General features: G+C 39.9%; 1 protein-coding gene across 9 annotated transcripts in view; it reads left to right on the forward strand.

Moving 5' to 3' along the window:
• Positions 1-20,429, forward strand: part of map4l (microtubule associated protein 4 like) — a 160,775-nt gene that overhangs the window by 62,076 nt on the left and 78,270 nt on the right. For 8 of the 9 annotated variants that reach the window (XR_006380367.1, XM_044218752.1, XM_044218755.1 and 5 more), the window contains 2 exons: positions 2,715-2,954; positions 11,238-12,581. Coding sequence is in view for 8 of the 9 variants with exons in the window: in XM_044218752.1 (XP_044074687.1) it covers positions 2,715-2,954; positions 11,238-12,581 (1,584 nt within the window). In the remaining variant the exon portion in view is untranslated. The remainder of the gene's footprint in view (positions 1-2,714; positions 2,955-11,237; positions 12,582-20,429) is intronic. The other variant, XM_044218759.1, reaches the window with a different exon arrangement.

Below are 20,429 nucleotides of genomic sequence, written 5' to 3' on the forward strand. Positions count from 1 at the left end.
AATGTCACGTGGCCCACAAGTTGACAGGAAGCAGTCTATGAATGTGCAAAACCCATTTTGCATGTATAAATGGATCTACAAATGTGTAAATATCACTTTACATGTATTTGTAGTGGTGAAACTATTTACATTTGTAAAACCTCTATCATTTTTATGTGAAATTAAAATACATATTTACAGAGTAAGTTATGCATATTTGCAAATCACTTTATATTTTTGTGGATATGACCTTACATACCACAATTCAAAAAATACACATTTGTGGATAGTGAGATATTTGTGTATCATGGTACACATTTGTGGATTGTCTTCTGTGGGTCACAAATAATAAAGTCCAATAAAAACGTACATATTGGTGCATTGCATTTTCTCTTTGTTGCTATGCTAAATTTGCCTTTTTGACTTGTCATAGTAGGAAAATGTGTTACCAATAACATTAATTATGGCTATTATCTATTCAAGTGTCCCAGTAAGTCATGACAGTGTGACAGTAATGGACTGTACTTGTATAGTCTGGTGAGCCAGCATGAACAATACCAGGAACCTGAAACTGAAATAGCTAAATGGAATTCAGCCATCATTCATTTTATTATTTACACCTGTGCTTTTCCTACTGTGACATGTCAAAATTACCAAAAATGTGTTATATTTAGCCATTTTTGGTGTTTCCATTTAACTTTACATACTGCATGCACACATTTAATATGCAACAAGATCCTGTTTAATATTTCCAAAGTCTACATTTGCTTTGCCCATTTGTCTTCTTTCCCACAGGCTCATTTCATTCTGCTCCTCATCTCTCCTGATCTTTCACCTCTTTTTTTTTCACTCTTCCCACTCATTTTGACTCTCGGGCTCTCTGCACCTATTGTCCTCTCTGATACTCCAATTGTTCCTCCCTTGGTCACCCTTCTTCTCTCCCTAATCTTTCTGTCTGTCTGTCTGGCTCTGGCTATATGTTATTGCTATATATTATTTTTTAGCTGTAGATTTATGTTATGTGCTCATAACAACGTTCATTATCTAGTGACATACAAGCCAAGCTGCTGAACAGCATTGTTTTTACGATATCAATATCACAATATGGCAAATGTATGCAAAATCAAAACGTTTTGCAAATGTAAAATACATATTTTAAAAACTAATTTTGTTTTTAATGACAATTTCATTAATCAAAGTCAAAACAGGATTTGGTAAATGATAACACAAAATATTAAATGATAATATTAAACTATTACCCAGTCCTGTCTGTTATCTTCATTCCTTCACACAGCTTTAAACTTTCATGCACACAAATAACTTATTTTATTTATTCTTTTTTTAAATTTTGGGCCAAATTTACATTTCAAAGACATTTCCATTTTCTATAGACAGTTTTCTGAGCAATGTCATCAGTGAGATGTGAGTGCATGAAGGGGGTAGAAAACAAACCAAAATGACTGAGAGTTTATGAAGAGATCAACATGTGTCTTAAACTGCACAAATCACAAAAGTAATGGGTGGAAAATGTTTATTATCTCAAGAAGAAAACCTTCCAGTTAGCTCAGAATGCAGAATTAGCTACTAGTTCTAGTGGGGTGGTCAGAGTTCAGTGCTTTTAACCCTTGCTGCTGGTTGATGGTTTGGGGCACAGAGTTCATTCCTCAATACCTGTAGAGCTAACTTTGTGTGTAGTCTTGGTTAGCATTATCATTGCTACTTATTAACACCGGAATTCCATGTGTCATGTTAGCAAGCCATACAAACGTAGCAAGAAGTCCTCCAACTCATACGACACATACCACATAGGTTGTTTGTTCCCATAGGAGTGTTTCCTAAAGTAGCGCCCCTACTGGTGGCAGTTGAGGATGGGCTGCTGGACTTTTGATTTCACACGGGACACAAACCCCGGTCTCCTGGGTGAAAGTCCTTTTGTTTGTTTGTGCCATCCACCCATCCACCCACCCCCTATGGGTTGTAATAAGTTGCTTGCATAGCCAACTTATATGGACGTTTTTCTGGTGAGAACAGTCTGAAATGTAGACCTTTAAACAATTATTTTGACTGGTTTCCAGTAATTTGCTTTATTTCTAAATACTAAAAATGTCCATAATTAAGTTATCATGACATTGTGGCAGCATGTTTTCTCCCCTCCTGTTGCGCACAAATCCAGGATTCTTTGTAAATGGGAAACCTGTTTATTACAAAGGAAATGTATAACCCCGCACAGCAAATAGTTAAAGCCACTATGTTTATAATGGTTATGTGATTATAGAATGTTTCAAATTATTCTGATTGCATTCATTATAATTGGTAGAAAAATTTGACAATCGCTGTGAATATTGGTGCAAATAGCTCACAGTTTCTTTGATACGACCACTGGGGGTGCTAATCGGAAATTTTCAAATTCTAGGTAATGCTTAAATTTATCAGTAACAATTAGTTATTATTGTTGAAAATGGTATAGAATAACAAATTATAATACATTACTTTACCTGATTTATTTTTATATTTAAAGCAGGCCAATCTGGTTATGGTTAAGTGTTACCAAATAATGCTATTACTTGGTCTCACCACTATTATTACAGCTTCCTTACAGTATGTACATTTTGAAAATATAAAGCAGCAAGCGGTATATATAGTGTGTATAGCAGCAGTACAGCAGTATGTACGATTTTATACATAGAGCCAGCTGTCTATTGGTGATGTGTATCTGTATTCTGTCTCTCCATCAGGCTTCTCTCAGTCTGGGATGGGAGGGACCATGGGGTCCAGCCTGCCACCGTTCCAGACCAGTATGAGCTCCACTTTCGGCCCGACTGCGATGGATTCAGCTATGGACACCCAGAAGAATTCAGGCCTGTTCGGTGTGGAAAACAAAACTACCAGTAACACCAGTGGAAGCAGTCAGTTTAAAACCAGTGATCTATTTTCTTCTGGTGGCCTGGGAATCCACTCTATGGATCATTCTAAAGGTATCAGAGGGTTGGTTGCAGGTGTTACCGTATGCTGAGGCAGCAGGGGAGGGTGGAGTCACGAGAATGAGGAGGAGGACGTTACAATATATATAGTGTGGCTTTGGAATTCATAAACTTTTCTAGACAAAATCTCAGCTGAAGTTTACCTGACACTTTGAAAACTAAAATACTGAGCAGGTGTTTTCATATATGTTTCAGGGAGTGTTGGTTAGATTTTTCACACAGTTACAAAAAAGGTTGGAGCTAGAGCCTTGGCCCAAATTGAAAAATATAAATCCTGGTCATACCTTTAATTTAATTTAATAAACCTAAAATGTTATGCTAATCTTGTTTTTAGCCCACTGTAGAAAATTGCCATGGGTTTCTGTAGCAGGGCAGCTGGGGCAGGTGGTAACAGGAGAAAAGTAACAGCCTGATCACACAGGACATGCTTTAAGCAGCAGAGGGCAGCCTTTTCTAGTTGTTTTCAAGGTGGAACAGTTCCAGCTCTTGTTTTTACGTTGCTGGTTGCCTCATGTCTTCCCGCTTTGTGCACTTTGCTATTCTCTTTTTCTACTGACAAACTGGATCAACAGACAGATGGAACTTAGGCAGTGACCCTTTTAAATAATAAACTCAGGACAGCCCATAGTTTTATGTCTTCAGTAGTTACTGCAGTCTGATGAGAAAAAAGCAGCCTATAGGAAACTTAGTGCTCCCAATTAAATTTCTAGCCTTTCATCATGAATTGTCAATGTTTATAATAATCAATAGCTGCTTGAGTGAATAACAGCTGAACATTAGCTGAATTTGTGGTTGCCAAGCAACAAAAACACAAACCCACAGGAGGATTTAACAACAAAGACAGGGCAGCACACCGTGCCTCTTTCAGTCTTCCTGTGTAATTGTGCCCAAATGCTACATTTCAGATTCTGTAAAAGAGACATGTATGCAGTGCTGCAATTAGTAATTTCATCACCTGAACATAATTTCACATTCAGTCAGATCGTTACTCCTCCTACTATAAAAGCTTCACCCAAGAGAAATGGGCAAAAGTCAAGATTTTAACGACAGGACCCCAAAGCCCTCAGCTGAACTTAAACCTTTAGCCAGCTATTTTTCAGGGTTTTATTTTTTTCTTCTCCTTTCTGTTTTGTTAGTGTACTAAAGAAAAATATGGTATCTTAAAGCCGGTTGTTGGTTGTTATGTAACAGTCGCTGTTGGAGCAGACTTCTTCTAGAAACCAGGCATGAATTAAGAAAAGATTGTCTGTTATCCCCAATGATTTGTTACCCAACAATAGCGGCCATTAATGGCTGCTATAATGTTTGCCACACATTTCACTATATTTATCTGACCATAAAAATAACTTCCTATTACCCATTACATTTTCAAGAAGGAGACTGTAGTGATGTAACCACATGCTGCTATTTTAAAATTCTTGTTTAGCTAACTGCTACATTGCACAAAATACCTGCAGACATTCTGTAAACCACTGCAATCTGTCTATATTAATGCAGTCTTTTATATACAGTAGAGATGGGTTTCCGAGCAGCAGCATCAGTGAGATGTGCACACACGAGGTGGGTAGAAAGCAAACCAAAATGATTGAGAGTTTATGAATAGATCAACATGAAACATTATTTTGTGCCTTAACTGCACGAATCACAAAAGTAATGAGTGGAAAAGAGTGCAGAATTAGCTATTAGCTCCAGCTCCAGCTAGCTGTCAAAGCCCTGGATTTTATATGGTGCAAAGTACTGGAAGGTGGTGGATAGTTATGCACAGAACCTGATGAGGATGTAATTAGTAATTATTATCATATCCAGAATGAGGGAGTACAGCTGTTACTAATAAAATTAATGATGGCTCTATTTGATTCAAGTGTCCCAGTAAGCCATGACTTTGAGCCAGCATGCACAATACCAGACTTACTTAAACTCATCCCAATAGTAATGTAATGCCACTGATATTGATGTCCTTTGCTAGTGTCACAATTGCTTTTCCACATCCTATGAGCAATCTCATGTAAAGTCTTCTATAATTTACAACATTGATGGCAACATTTCGCATTTTTTGCGAAAAAGACATTAAAATGTTTTTCTTTAGTAAAACAGCTGTTTTAAAGGGAAAATTCAGCTCAATTCTGCTGGTGGTAAATGCAGTCGACTGAAGCACTAAATTCCTCACTACCTGCTATATTGACCGAGAAGTTCACCAAGTAGGACTTCCTGCATTCAGTGCCGTCATTTGATGTGACAGTGACGTAGTTGGAGGCAAGGAAGAACTACAGGCTACTTCAACTTGGAGTTCTAGCTTCTACTTGTTCTCTTTGCTTGTATTGCAAAATAGCTACGTTTCCAACAGCAAAAATGGCATCCCAAAATATGAGTGCAGAGGATATTATGGATACATTTTACAATGTTTTGGCTGACTCGGATATTCAGCCATATTTATTCAAGCCAGAGTATACACCAAAGAAATGCAGCGGAGAGAGGCTGAGACTGTGGCTACATTAGCTGTGCAAGAGGATATGGCTAGTGGAGATCCTCCAGAACCTGAGCCACTGAGAGCAAACAGCAACTGGTGATGCCTTTGCTTAAATTGCCCTCCGATTCCAACAGAAACTGAATCATTCTGCTGCAATGAATTTCAGCGTGGGCAGTTTTTGTTGGATGCTGTCGCTGAGCCAACCCCGAGAGAGTGTGGTTACTATGCATGAAAGTTTTACTCCTCACATGGACAAAGGTGTGCTGGAGAACTTCTTCAGGATCCCGAAGATAAACTGGAAAAGACGACGAGGCAGATGACCAGTGAGTATCTTTGTCACCTAATGCTATGTTTTGGCCAACAAAGTAATAGCTAACATTAGGCTAGGGGGTAACTTACTCCCACAGGTTGGGGCGATGCTAGACTAATGTTGTAATATTGAGGGACAGTCAGTAGAAACTGTGTGAACGTTAAGCCTCATTTGAAGCCAACTAAATAATGAGAGTAGTAGCTTGGATGTCAGTAACTATTTTCATGTTGCTGCTTTTTGTGGAACTTTATATTGCAGCGCTAGCTCAGCTAGCATCAGCTTTGTTGTTTTTACTCCCAAAAGCTGGGGTGATGTTGGACTAATGTTGTAATATTAAGGGACAGTCAAGAGAAACAGTTTGAACGTTAAGCCTCATTTGAAGACAACCAATTAACAAGAGTAGTAACTTGGATGCAGTTAACTTTTTTCATGTTGCTGCTTTTTGTGGAAAGTTATATTATAAACAAAGCACTAGCTCAGCCATTAGCTTTGTTGATATATCGAAGCCCGACACCTGTATGTGTGTTGCTGCTGTATGATAATTAAATATAGCTATATGTGAAAAAGAAATGGTGAAATGCAGGAATTCATGTGCTTGGCAAATGTAGGCACTGCTGGCATGGCTCTGCGAGCATGAGAACTCTGCTCAATCTGCACAATATAGCACGTACTGAGGAATTTATTGCTTCAATTGACTACATTTACCATCAATACTGACTGGACATCCACTTAAAAGGTGCCGAAACTTTCCCTTTAATAGCTGTGTCATTTATCTTAATGTCTTTCTCTTAATTGCTCTTTCTTGTTTGTTAGAGTAGTTGAGTATGAGTAGTTCATTCCCGTTGGCAGGAAAAAAAACAAACATTTGGAGTCATGGCTATCAGAATCAGAATCAGAAATACTTTATTGATCCCCGAAGGGAAACTCTTTGTTACAGCAGTTTGCCTTTACGTCAGTGACCTGCTTTATAAATCTTAATAACTGTCATTAATAGCTCATATTGTCACCCCCTAATTCACCAGGTTTTGTGACCCTGGTGCATTTAAATTGATATGTTTAGACTTACAGTATAGGGACAAGGATCTTTTTGGAACTACAAGACTTCTGCAAGACACTGACGATACATTTACCAACCAGCCTTTCGCTCTGTCTCTGTGTTGCCTATTCTCAAACTGTGTTTCTGTGCTTGAAAAAGTCCTCTACACACCTGTTCTTCTGTCCGTGCAGGTTCCAGTGGGTTTCATCTCAATAAAACCCCTTTGTATGAAATTTCAGATTAACTCTCACACACTGCACTTTTGCATAGGCATTGTGTTTGAGACAGCCAGCGCTCCAACATTAATTTTTCTCTTGGCAGTTTGCCAGCCTCCAGATTAATATGTACTCCCATATAGATGATAATGCCCTGGCCTCTTCTCTTCTCCAAAATGTTTGTTTTGCTCTGTTGTGTCACTGCTCCCTACACAAGACCAGCTCTGCTCGCTGGATCATGATGATGATGATGATGATGATAATGATGATGATGTTTAAAAGAGGTAAATCAAACTAATTTTTCCAGAAAGAAAGAGAGAATCACACAATTTATTAATTGTTTGATTGAAATGTGCTATCTTAAAACACAGTCCATTCCATAATTGAAAATGTACACAATATGATATGACCAGACAATGGATCTTTCAACTTTTATTTTCTCCCATTTTACTGTATTCATTGGGATTAATATAGAATGAACCCGTAATGACCAAAAACCAGGATCTTAAAACAGTGTTAGGCCTCAGCCATGTAGGTTTGAATTTTGTTTTCCCTTAATAATAACAACCTTCATTTAAAAACTGCATTTTGTGTTTACTTGTGTTATCTTTGACTGATATTTAAATTTGTTTGATGATCTGAAACATTTAAGTGTGACAAACATGCAAAAAAAAAAAAAAAAAAAAAAAGAAATCAGGAAGGGGGCAAACACTTTTTCACACCACTGTAGATATACAGTAGATCTTCAGTCGCAGTCAGCTTTGGTCCTACAAAGTTACCATAACAATTGGGCAAATTTGAATAAAAACACAGTTTTATATGAAATGTAAATGAACAGTTTATTCAAACCAGTTTCACCCTGGCAGAGATGAGTCACAGCCACATTGCAACTGTGACACAACCAAGATAAATCAGAGCAAATTCTTATCAACTGATGCCCAGTGCTGAACCATTGTGTTGCTGTAAAACAGCACCCGTAAATATATTTCTTAATATAAATTGATTATGCAAATTAGCCTTTCTGAACCATAGAAACAGACTTAATGTGTCTAACAGGTGAGTGAAGTAATAAATAATAATAAATAAAACTTTTTAAAATAATTAATATAATAATAAAACTATTTATAGAGCACTTATCAAAACAAAGTACAAAGTGCTTCACAGAGAGAGAAATAAAATACCACAGTGAATGATAAAATATAAAATAAATAAAATACATAAAAACATTAAGATCACGATATGCTTTTTGATAAAAATGTGTTTTGAGAAGAGACTTAAAAGAAGACACTGACTCAGACAACCTAATTTCTTCAGGCGAGTTGTTCCAGAGCCTCAGGGCCCTGATGGCAAAAGTTCTGTCCCCCTTAGTTTTCATCCTGGACTCAGGAACAGCCAGAAGACCCTTGCCCAATGATCTCAAACTACGTAAAGGTTCATAAGGGATTAAAAGGTCTAAAATATAATCTGGAGCCAGACCATGAAGAGCCTTAAAAGTAATCAATAAGATCTTAAAATCAATCCTGAAACAAACAGGGAGCCAATGTAAAGAGGCTAAAACAGGTGTGATGATTTGTGATTTGTGAGTTTTGTACAGTCTGCAGTCATTTCAAAGTTTTTTGATTAAGACAAGTGAACAGACTGTTACAATGATCAAGTTGTGAAGAGATAAAACAGTACAACAGTACAACAGTTTCTGCATCACTAAAATTTAAAATCGGCAATGTCGGCAAGCAATATTTCTGAGGTGACAAAAACATGATTAGCTTAGTGATATGTTGCTCATAACATAAATTGCTATCAAACAGGACACCAAGATTTCTTACAACAGGTTTGAAATATTGTGACAGGTAGCCAGTAGATGGCAGTATTTGTTTAATGATATGTTGTGGCCCAATAACAAGGATTTCAGTTTTATTTGAGTTGAGCTGTAGAAAATGTATCGACATCCAATTTTTTATGTCAGACAGGCAGTCCTGCAGAGAACTCAGCGTACTAAGGTCAGTGGGCTTGACAGGGAGGTACAATTGTGTGCCATCTGCATAACAATGAAAAGAAATCCCATGTCTGCGGATGACATCACCCAAGGGGAGCATATATAAGGAGAACAGTATTGGTCCCAGAATTGAACCTTGTGGCACACTATAGCTGATATGGGAAAAGGATGACATGTAGTTTTTAATGATGACACAGAATTTCCTAGTAGACAAATAAGATGAGATGTCTCATGCAGTGCCAGATATGCCCACCCAGTACCTCAGTCTATCTAAAAGAATGCCATGATCAGTTGTGACAAAGGCAGCACTTTAAGTCCAGCAGCACAAGAATTGAGCACATGCCTGCGTCAGCATTCATTAAAAGGTCATTAGTGACTTTGAGAAGGGCTGTCTCAGTGCTGTGGTGTTGACGAAAGCCAGAACTTTTCAAAGGTATTATTATTTTCCACAGCAGCAAGAAGCTGCTTAGATACAAGTTTTTTGAGAATCTTTGAAATTAAAGGAAGTTTAGAGATTGGATGATAGTTATCCAGGAGTGTAGGATCAAGCCCAGGTTATTTTATTTTTATTTTTTTATTTTTTAAGGACTTGCTGGACACAAGCAGTTTTAAATAAATCTGGGATGCAGCCAGTATACAGCAAGCTGCTAAAAATAAATAGCAAATGGAGCGCAATACAATCCATAATTTCCAATAAAAACCTAATTGGGATTTTGTCCAGAAGGCTGGAGGATACAGTATTCTCATAAGAGACATGATGTCTGTGAGGTTGAATGTATTTATAAAAGCAGGCACCATCACATACATCATATTTTATGGAAACATTCAAAAGGTTGTGCCAGAAGGAGCCTAAAAGCAGTCAGACTATGTTTACTATAGCTGGAAACACCCAGGGAAGAAAACTTTTAACTTTATGACTTTTCTTGCATATTGTCTGCACAAGCAGCATATGCAACAAAGCAAAGGCCAGGGCTTATTTGTTCAAAATATGTCATCCAAGTGCAGTGCTAACACATGTTGCAGTATCATATGTTATACATAAACTATATTGCTAAGTGCAGTAGTTCTATCATAGTATCTGCTATCATAGTACCATCTTACGGTTGTTGCTCCCCACCCAGTTTCATCAGGTCTCAGTAGGTGCACTACAATGAAAGTTGTCAAGTTTAGATGGTGACCTCAGAAAGTAATGGAAATGCCTCTCTTCCTCCAAGTTCCACAATGACACTAGCAGAGATTATCTTTCTCCATCTTGATATGCAACTTTATTTAAAAATGCATGTACACCACAACTTCTTTTCAGTCCTGTCTTTTGGCGGTCTTTGAGACAGAACAAGAACAATTCAGTAGGATTTTAAAACACCCCTCCCTGGATCACTACCTCCACAGTAGTGGCTTTGCTTCATTGTTGAGGATAAGCGATATACTGCAGTATTTTCTAAGTCAGGGCTCTAGGTATTAAGGTAATGGGTATGCATTATGTATGTCCCAAGCACAGAGGTTGCCTTTGCATTATTGTACTCATGACTTGAATTAAAACATTTTCCCAGTTACCCAGAGTCAGACAAACCAATGCCTTTTATCTATGCAAGCAAAACAAAGCTACCTTGAGTGGGAGCTCTTTGCTCAGTTAATCACTTGAGGCAATTTATCAAACTTTGCGCAGCTCCCTCTGGAGCCACAAAAGGCTTTATACAACTTTTTTCACATATGCAGTAGCACTACCCAACACCTGTAAAAAGAATGATGTGTAAAATATGTGGAGTTCCTCTTTAAAAATAAGGAAATCTCGGAAGTCCAACTACCTCATGTTTATACTGTATGTTCCAACAATCCAAGAGACTGGATTAAGCCTCTCTAAGCACACCCAGACTTGTTGCAAATACTGACACATTCACTAGGAGTAACTAGTCACAAGTACCCTAATCCCAACCATTGTCCTAATGCTAACCTATTCAATATACCTTCAAATTACATGCAAAAGCATAAAAAATGGTATCCATGAGTTTGTCTGACTCTGTGTAAGAAGGAACAACTAATTCTGTGGTAACCTATCTCTACAAAAACTGTGCATCACACGTAATTCATACAAGCTCCCCTTCTTCAAAATATAACTTCAACTGGTATGGAACTTACACTTTTCTAAACAGTAAACAGTTTAGATATGAAGTAGTGAACCACAATCTGATGGCTTTTTGGCAGGTGATTCTCTGACACAGTATGTGATTGGTTCCTCCTCTTATAACCCCCTGGCAGCTCCTCTCCTCTCTCCCAGCGGCTCAGTGGATGACAGCAGTCCCAGTCCCTCCACCTCCGAACCCATCAGCCCCGAGAGAGTGAGGCCAGGGGGCAAGGCTGGCAAGCAAAAGCGGAAGAAGAAGAAGAGGAAGGACCACAGCGAGGTCTACGACTTCTTGGCTAGCCAGGAAAATAACATTGGCCAATCAGACAAGCATGGTATGCAGGATAAGGTCGGATGGGAGGACGTAGACGACGACGAGAACGGGGAGTGGGAGATCAGAGAGAGTGGAGGAGGGGGTAGAGTAAAAAGCAGGAAGACTAAGAGTCGGGCAAGACTTCCACAGGAGTGGGGAGCGCCCCAGCAGCACATCTCTCCCACGATGGCTACAGTTGCTCCTACCTGGGCAGCAACTGCCGACTCTGGTCCTTCTGACTCCAAAGCTCCAAACTCCAGCCCCAGCCCTGTTTTGCCCTCTGCCCCTGCACAAATACCCACAAGTTTCACTAACCGTTCGCATGCTAGCCTTGTTACAGATTCATCTCCACACTCCTCTGAGCCGATGTGTGTAGACGATTTCCCGATGTCTGCTAAAGGTGGTCAAAAAGCAAAGAAAGACAAAGTTTCGAACAGCAAACCTGAACCTAACATTAGCTTAGTGGCTAGTGCTGCCAACAATAGTAGTTTAGCTGGGGATGTTAGAGGTAGTCTAGCATTGATGGCAGGGGACAATCTAAGCCCAGTTTCCCAGACCTTCTCCTTCCTGGATTCAGTGCTCCAGAGCCCTCCAGGCTCCACTCTTGACTCACAGACCACCACCCCTATAACCAACACTCCCTCCCTTGCTATTGCTCCCCTGACAAAGTCCACCCCAACAGAAACCACCATCCCTGCTTCACAAGCCACTTCTGTTTCCAAACCCTCCAAGAGCACTCCAAACCTTCCTTCTGCTTTCACTTTGTCCACCAACCCATCACCCTTAGCTGCTGCAGATACACACCCACCAACAACTGCAGTCGGATCAGCCCTCAACGTTGATGCCAAGCCTTTCGTCCCCCCAGCCACACCTAGTAGGACTGCAGTCACTCCTCTTGTTAGGACAGCAGCAGCAGCCTACACGGCAACCACTGCTACTGCGACCACTACCCTCTCAGACACGATCCTTAGTTCCTCAGCTTCTCCCTGTAAGAATGAAGCCTCTCCCACATCATCATCAGACACTCCCCCCCAAAACGTAGCCACGCCCTTTAGCTCAGTAACAGCCACTCCCCCTTCTTCCATCACTCCTGCAGCCCCTCCCTCTCTCACTGCACACTCAGAGCACCAGGAGTCTTCGTCGCCACAGCTCCCCCCATTGGAAGGTTGGTGAACTACAGGGAAGATGATAAATAACACGGGGCAAATTTGAACAAAATTATTGTAGGCTAGGATAGCAGGAAGTAGCTATTTTTGTCTTCCTGTATGCATGGCTCTTTGTCTGTGGATCAGACCTCTATGTATCTGTAATAACCAGGGCCTGACAGATAAATGTAGAACAGCTTATGTTTTAATACATTTGTAAGATATCTACAATATATCTACACACAAATCTGCTCTTAATTATTATTATTGTTATTATTTATCATTATATTTTTAAGAAATATGGTTTTATCTCAAAAACTTGCCAGAGAAACATTTGTGTTCAGATATATTACGCTTCCCAAATGTTGGCATAAGTATGTACTGTGCTGGTCAGGCCATATATTAACTAAACTACAAGGGCAAAGTGATACGTTGTGTGATTTGATTTCCCTCTTTATGCGTCTGTGTATCTGCTACCATGATTATAAAAATTGTATGACTTGACCTACTGCTTCTGATAGCTCTACTATATATGCTTTCTCAACTATCTACAGTTTCATCTGATTGTCAGCAGCCTGTGTAACCTCCTACTATCTTCTATCTGTCTATAGAAACACACATAACTAGGGCTGTCACAATTATTACATAATCGCCTGATTGCATTTATTTGAGCTGGCGGTGATCATTTTGCATAATCGTTAGAATCGTTTCTGTTCACCTGCATAAAAACAGCTGGATGAAACTAACAGAAATGTCATATTTCCATCACTATTTCCACGTTGCAGTGTTTCCTATACAGACTTTACTTGGGTTGCTGGCCAGGTATATTAACGGCAGCCAAAGTGTATTTTGCGACCAATTTTTTTATGTCCGAGAAAACGAACCATCCGCGATCGATTAACTAGTGGACAGATCTCCCCATTGCTCTACCCTTCCCATCTGTCTACTCACAATCGCACATGCCCTGTTTAGTAAAAGCTTGTAAGCGCACCTGTTGGTGCCGATGTCATTCAGTAGCATGTTGGTTTCGATTATTTTGACAGGCTATGCCATTAACAACAAGCCTCCTCCACAGCGGCTCACCTGCTGTTGTGAAAACGGAATCGCGGGTGAAAAAATCTAAATGCAAGTTGTGTTTTTTGGGTGACTATAAAGCATACTGCTGACAAAGAAAGTCAACAGAGCAGACACATACAGGGAGAGAGAAACAGAAAGAGGCGGGGTAAGCCGGTGTGTGTGCATTAAGAGGTGTAGGTGTGTGCGTGTGGCGTGTGTGCGGGAAAAAGAGAACTGAAGGGAAAAGCAAGGTGAGCAGTTTAAAGTAGTTTGTGAGTAAACACTAAAATAAAGTGGAGAATTAAGCAGAATTAAAATGGTGAAATGAAAAATTACTTACTAGAAATAAGGTAATGTATTAATGTACTCTTTCAAATATTATATACATAAAATGAACAGACAAAGACAATTTTCATCGCAATTATTTGTATGACAATTAACTGTCAACTAAAATTTCATGATCGTGACAGCCCTACACATAACCTAGGGCCTTGCATTGCAAAGCTAGTTTGCTAATGCATTTTAGCTTTATAAAGTTAATAGAGTTGTTATAGTTTATTAACTGCACAGAGCCAGTATCTCAAATGAGATAAATTTATTTTTAACCACTTGTGACCTTGATCCTGCAATGCAAAGATCTGGTGCAGTTTATAGTTTGCGTGTGTATGTTTTTGTTCTCAGTCCAGGTTTGAATCTGCTTGTCTGGTATGTTATCCTAAATGAGAAATAAAATCATCGTCAAATATCAGGGTTTCCCCCAGTTATTACAACAGAATGACAGAACTGCAAACTCTTGACATTGAGCACGTCTAAAAAAGTTATGTGTATGACATAACTTTGACAGATATAGCTGACCACGCCCATGAATGTAACAACCACGTAATAACCAACAGTCTAGTCCAGTCCAGTGCCTAAACCAGCTGTCCTTTTGGCCTGCCTGACCTCTTGTACGCTGGGAGAAACCCTGAGATTACCTCATTCTAATGCTTCTTCCTCCTGATAATGCTGGGTTTCAATCCTGAGTACTTTGTCTCTGGTTACGTCCCACACTCTGCTCAATGAGGCTTTATTTTCCAGTGTGATTCTCTCTATGCTTCTCCTCAGCCCTTTGTCACTATTAAAACCTGACCCAATACTTGACACTGTTTGTGAAATGTGTGAAACAGCTCTTGAACAATTAATTGAATCTGACTGTAGCTCTAGCTTCCAAATTCTGACATCATAGCCCTTTATTCTGACATAGTAGCGTTCAATAACACAGTGTTTTATTTAACACTGGCCTTCTAGCTATAATAGTGACAAATCTCTAAAATGTCCTGTAACTTCCAGAAATTCGAACTGGAGTTTTGATGCACATTCATGATTTACATTTTTTTATTAGAAGTTCTAACGCTGAGACATTGTTAGGGTTAATGTTGGAGAACTGTGTATAATGCAGTGAAGCTGATGCTGAACTGACTGAACATTATCTTTTTTCTCTCCCCCTTCCCTTTTTTGTGTTTCATAATGCCATCAATCACATGACCTTGAACAACAGGTAAGACAGCTTTCTCTTTTTCCAGTTGGCATAATATTTTACTGTCATATGGAACTTTTTAGGGGATGTTGGACACCCCTGATCCCATAGTGGTATTACTATGATTGTGTGGTGAATATTTATTTCATTTATTTACATATTCCTAAGTGATTTTAACAATTATGGCAGTGTAGGATTTGCACATAAAGAATAGATTAAAACTGAGTAAAATCAGGCACCAACAAAGCTTTTGTTTTAAAAGAACAAGTGAAGAAAGATTTTTGCACTGTCTAATGTCACTTTAATATTTAAATGCATGCTGTGTCTTAATTTGAGTTGTCATCAGCATAGCATAACATACATCATCATATTATCTTCTTTTGGTACAAACTGCATCCCAACTGTATCTCAGTAGGTGAAATCTGCTTGCATTGGAAAATTAACTAGACTTGCCAACAAGTATACTGGGACAGTAGATCTAGAGCACATCCAGGGTTGGTGAAATTGACTGTTTTCACGGCAGACGTTTTGACTTGTCAAAGCATTCCATTTATTTGAGCCAGAATGAATTGTATCTATGCCATTATGTTACTGAGCTGTTTTTAACATTACATGCCTTCCAATGTCTTCCAGATGGCATTACTTGGAAGATAAATATGTTATATATTCAGTTCAGGGATATATGAGGCATTGTATACTCAACAAATGAGCACTACTGTATATATGTTCCATTGGCAAATGCACCATTAACTGCCACTATCTCATCTGTCTTAAAAAGCAGTATTTTGCAACTTGAATTTTTGCCAATATTCGCCCTTAAATGCCAATGGGAGTACTGGGGAAGGCAGCTAATGCTAGTGCTAACTTGGTTTGTAGTAAAGTACAACCGATAGCTGGAATCAAGCAAAGGGTACATATTTTCAGAACCTACCATGTGGTGGTTTCACTCACTTTTCTCTAAGCCCTCTCCTTTTTGGTTCTTTCTCTGTACAGTAAAGATGTTGAATCGTAGATCTGCTGGTGCCCAAAGATGGCGACAATAAGTTTGTCCTCCATTTTTGATTCTGTGATGTCAGGAGAATCGCAACGCTGTTTGGCTTTCATGACACAGTGTCAGGCAAATTTTTTGCTCAAGTTGAAACATTTTCTACTCACGTGGATGCGTATTTGCGTCACCAGGCGCAAATTTGCGTCTTTGCATTTGTATGTAATCGCGTTGCGCGAAAAATTCGCTTTGCGTTTGGTCTGAACACACCTTTACTCCACTGATTCTTTTTCTATGAAACAGTCCCTCTTCAGATGTGCTTCATATCAGGGCTGTAGCCAGGATTTTAGAAATACTGAGGTCATGGGTCCAACTTCCCCAAACCGCCTTTAAAAAAATGTATCTATATTTTTTTTTTTTATTACTTGGATTTTTTCATATTTGATTATTCAGTTAACTGTTAAATTATATTTTGTCCAATTTTATTTCCTATTATTTTAATTCCCTACATTAAGTTCTAAGTAAGATAAGAGATAAATGCTGCCTTATCCACAATGCAAGGAATAAAGTGACATAATACTGTCAGTAAAAGACCCACCAAGTTTATTCTTGTAGAATGTTAACTACACCCAGGTTGCTAAAACCCCCCCAATTCCCAGAAAAAAACATGACCTCAGTGTCCTCACTAGCTGTGCCACTGCTCTACATTGTAATGCATCTGGAGTAAACCAGTCTTTAAATTGTATCATTTATATCATATTTCGTGACTTCATAGCATACATGTGAGTTCACTGGTAAGATTTGGCCCAAACCTGAACTCTGCCTTCACATCTCCCTATCTTTGCTCAAATACAATATTAATGGCTGGGACTATTTCACCCTTACATAAGGCAAGAACACCATGTACGTGTGTGTGTGTGTGTGTGTGTAGCCTCTAAGATGGATAAAAGTGGGCTGTCATCCCTCTGTCTATGTATATGTAGAAGCTGGTCGGTGTGTGTATGCAGGCTCTGTCAGATGGCCATCATTCAGCCAGATAAACTGTGTGCATGTGTAGGCAAATTCAAATTTCAATTTATTTATATAGTGCCAATTCAAAACAGAAATTACTCATTGCACTTTTACTATAGAGCAGGTCTAGACCATACTCTTTATAATATTATTTACAGTGACCCACCATAAGCAAGCACTTTGGTGACAGTGGCAAGGAAAAACTTCCTTTTAAGAGACAGAAAGTTTGAGAGGAAAAAAACAGTCTAAATATATAGCAGGTTTTACAGCTGTTTTTAAGGTTCCTGTGTTAAATCGGTACCGGTTGAGGGAAGGACGTGATGAATTTTGTCTCTAATAATTAAAATTTTATCCTTGAATAAGCTCATGAAGTCATTACTACTGAGGGCTATAGGAATACATGGCTCAGTAGAGCTGTGACTCTCTGTCAGCCTGGCTACAGTGCTGAAAAGAAACCTGGGGTTCTTCTTATTTTCCTCTATTAATAGTGTAGCTCTGGCATTACGGAAGGCTTTCCTTTATGTTTTATGACTATTTTGCCAGACTAAACGAGATTCTTCCAGATTGGTGGAATGCCATTTCCTTTCAAGTTTTTGCAATGTTTGCTTTAATTTGCGGGTTTGGGGGTTTTCAGAATCAGAATCAGAAATACTTTATTGATATTGTTTTACCATGGAGCTTACCGTCTTTGTTTTATTATCTTCTTTTATAGAGGGGCAATAGAGTCGAGTGTCATTTGCATTGAGCCTGCAGCAATGAAATTAGCATAGGAGTCCTCTGTTATATTGAGACATGGCATTGAATTAAATGTAGGAGTTTTTGCCTAATGGCTTGTAGTCCAGTAATAGGAGTTTAGATGACAGACATCTGATGTTTAAGAGTCCACATTTAATTTTCATATTTTGTTGAGCTATTTCAGCTGTGGTAGTTTTCTTTAGGTTTTTATGTATAACTCCTCTTCCATTAACTTTTGCTTTTATTAATTTAAGTGGTCGGGGAGGCACCGTTGCTAAGGAATTTTGGGTGGGTAACTGCTTTGGAAGCGCAGAGAAGCGTGAAGGACTTCAACTCTGCCTCTTGGTCGCAACTCTAGGTTTTCATGGTTTAGGTCCACTAATAAACTCGGCCAGATTTCTAGATATGAGAACTGCTTCATCCAAAGTGGGATGAATACTATCCCTCCTAATCAGACCAGGTCTTCCCAGAATGTTCACCAATTATCTACAAAGCCCACATCATTTGCTGGACACCACCTCGACAGCCAGCGGCAGAATGAAGACATGCGGCTAAACATGTCATCACTGTAGTTTTCTCTGGGCCCCTGCCAAATCTGACCAGAGTCCGACATTGTCTTTGGATATGTACACACCGACTCAACATTAATTTAAGTGACCTCCGATTGGTGTAATTGGGAGTCGTTACGCTGACATGAAAAAGTACTGTACTGTATTTATGCATATCCTTAGCCAGCAGTTTTAAATAGAATTCAATGTCATTCTCTCATGCTCTGCCCCAGGAATACATTTGACATGGTCGCTGGTGTCACTAACTTCACGTTTCTCAAAATGGAGCTGCCAATAATCAGAGTTGGTTTCTCAGTGGGTGTGGCTGTCGCTGAGTAGAGAGAACTTGTTGGAAATTGGTTGGTGGTGAACCATGGGCTTCTGCTTAGGGCTATGCTTCCTTCGGACAGTCACCCAGCCTCCTGGTTTTAGCCAGGAGATGGCTAACAGGTTGGCTAACAACCTCTGGTTGGTCCGCACCAGCTACTGGGGCTGGCTAACTACAGCAGCTAACTATTGAGTTCCCATGTTGCAGAACCGCATTTCCAATTTACTAAGCCTCGCCTCCAACGCTACAAATAAACTACATATATTACATGTTCCATTATCACTAAAGGAGGCAGAGGAATAGCTAAACATTTGACACACCGAGCAAGAGAGTGCAGGAGAGGGAGAGAGAGAGAAGCCATCGCTAGCTTCTAATCTGAAGAACGGTAGCTAGCAAAACTGAATAGCCTGTAAACTGTGGGATTAGTGAGAAAGTCGCCAAAAGAAGGAGAGAGCTGTCAGTGCTTGAGTACAACTAGTGTACGTTTAAATGTATAGTAGATATTTTAGCCGCTGTAATAAAGAATCAAACAAAATTAACTGGGATGAGCTAGAGCAGCAAAAATATGCTACCAGTAACACACAAATGAACCCGCGGGCAGGACATTTGCAGAGCTGGGGACCTAGGGCAGACAGCATGGGGGCTGGACAGGTGCGAAGCTGGGGACCTCAGGCAGACGGCCTGGGGGCTGGACCGGTGAGCAGAGCAACTCATGAGGTTAAAGACCTGTGACGAAGACAGAAACCATCTGGAGATCTGGCCTCCAGTGACCTTCGGCCTGCGCCACTGGCAAAGACGGAACCCTTCTGGTGGTCTGGTGGAATGCCGGCGGCTTCAGGTTGAAGGTCACTGGAGGCCTGGCGGTGAAGCTGGAAAGTCACTGGAGGCTGGCGGCGTGGCTGGAGAGCAAGATGGGGCAGCAGGACAGAAAGCCAGTGACGGGGAGACTGGAAGAGGAGCCGGCAGAACCAGTGATGTCAGGGAACCCAGAGCCTGCCGCTCCGGTGGAACAGGAGGGTGCTGCGGCAGATCAGGGGGATCAACTGGCTGCAGCCCAACCGAAGCAGGAGATGGTTGCGGCCCAAACGGAGAAGGAGATGGTTGTTGAAATAAGTCTGCAGCACATTTTTTAAGAGACAGAAACCTCGAGCAGAACCAGACTAAGGGTGGGCGGCCATCTGCTGCTGCCGGTTGGGTTGAGAGAGAGAGAGAGAGAGAGAGAGAGAGAGAGAGAGAGAGAGAGCAGGAGGTAAAAGAGCATACAGTAGCACAATGCAAATTCCACATAGAATTTTTAAATAATAATAAAATAATAATCGTAATAATAATGATAATAACTGTAATAAGACTGATAATAATAATTGTAGTTGTTGTCGAGCAAGAACATTGGAGTAGTATGTGGCCCGTAATCATAGTTCCAGACTCTGCAGCTCTGGAGGCAGAAATACCTGCTGAAAGCGACCCTAGCCCCAGAGAGGAAAGAAACGAGAAAGCACAAAACTACGGGAGAGAGAAGATGTCAAGTTAGTCACATACATTAATGATAAAAATGCATACAGATGGAGAGAGGATAGAGGTGCATCATGGGAAGTCTCCTGGCAGTCTAGGCCTATAGCAGCAAAACTACAGGATGGTTCAGGACTTACCTGAGCCAGCCCTAACTATAAGCGTTATCAAAGAGGAAATGTG

Source organism: Siniperca chuatsi, linkage group LG13 (genome assembly GCF_020085105.1).
Source record: "Siniperca chuatsi isolate FFG_IHB_CAS linkage group LG13, ASM2008510v1, whole genome shotgun sequence".
Lineage (NCBI taxonomy): Eukaryota > Metazoa > Chordata > Actinopteri > Centrarchiformes > Sinipercidae > Siniperca > Siniperca chuatsi.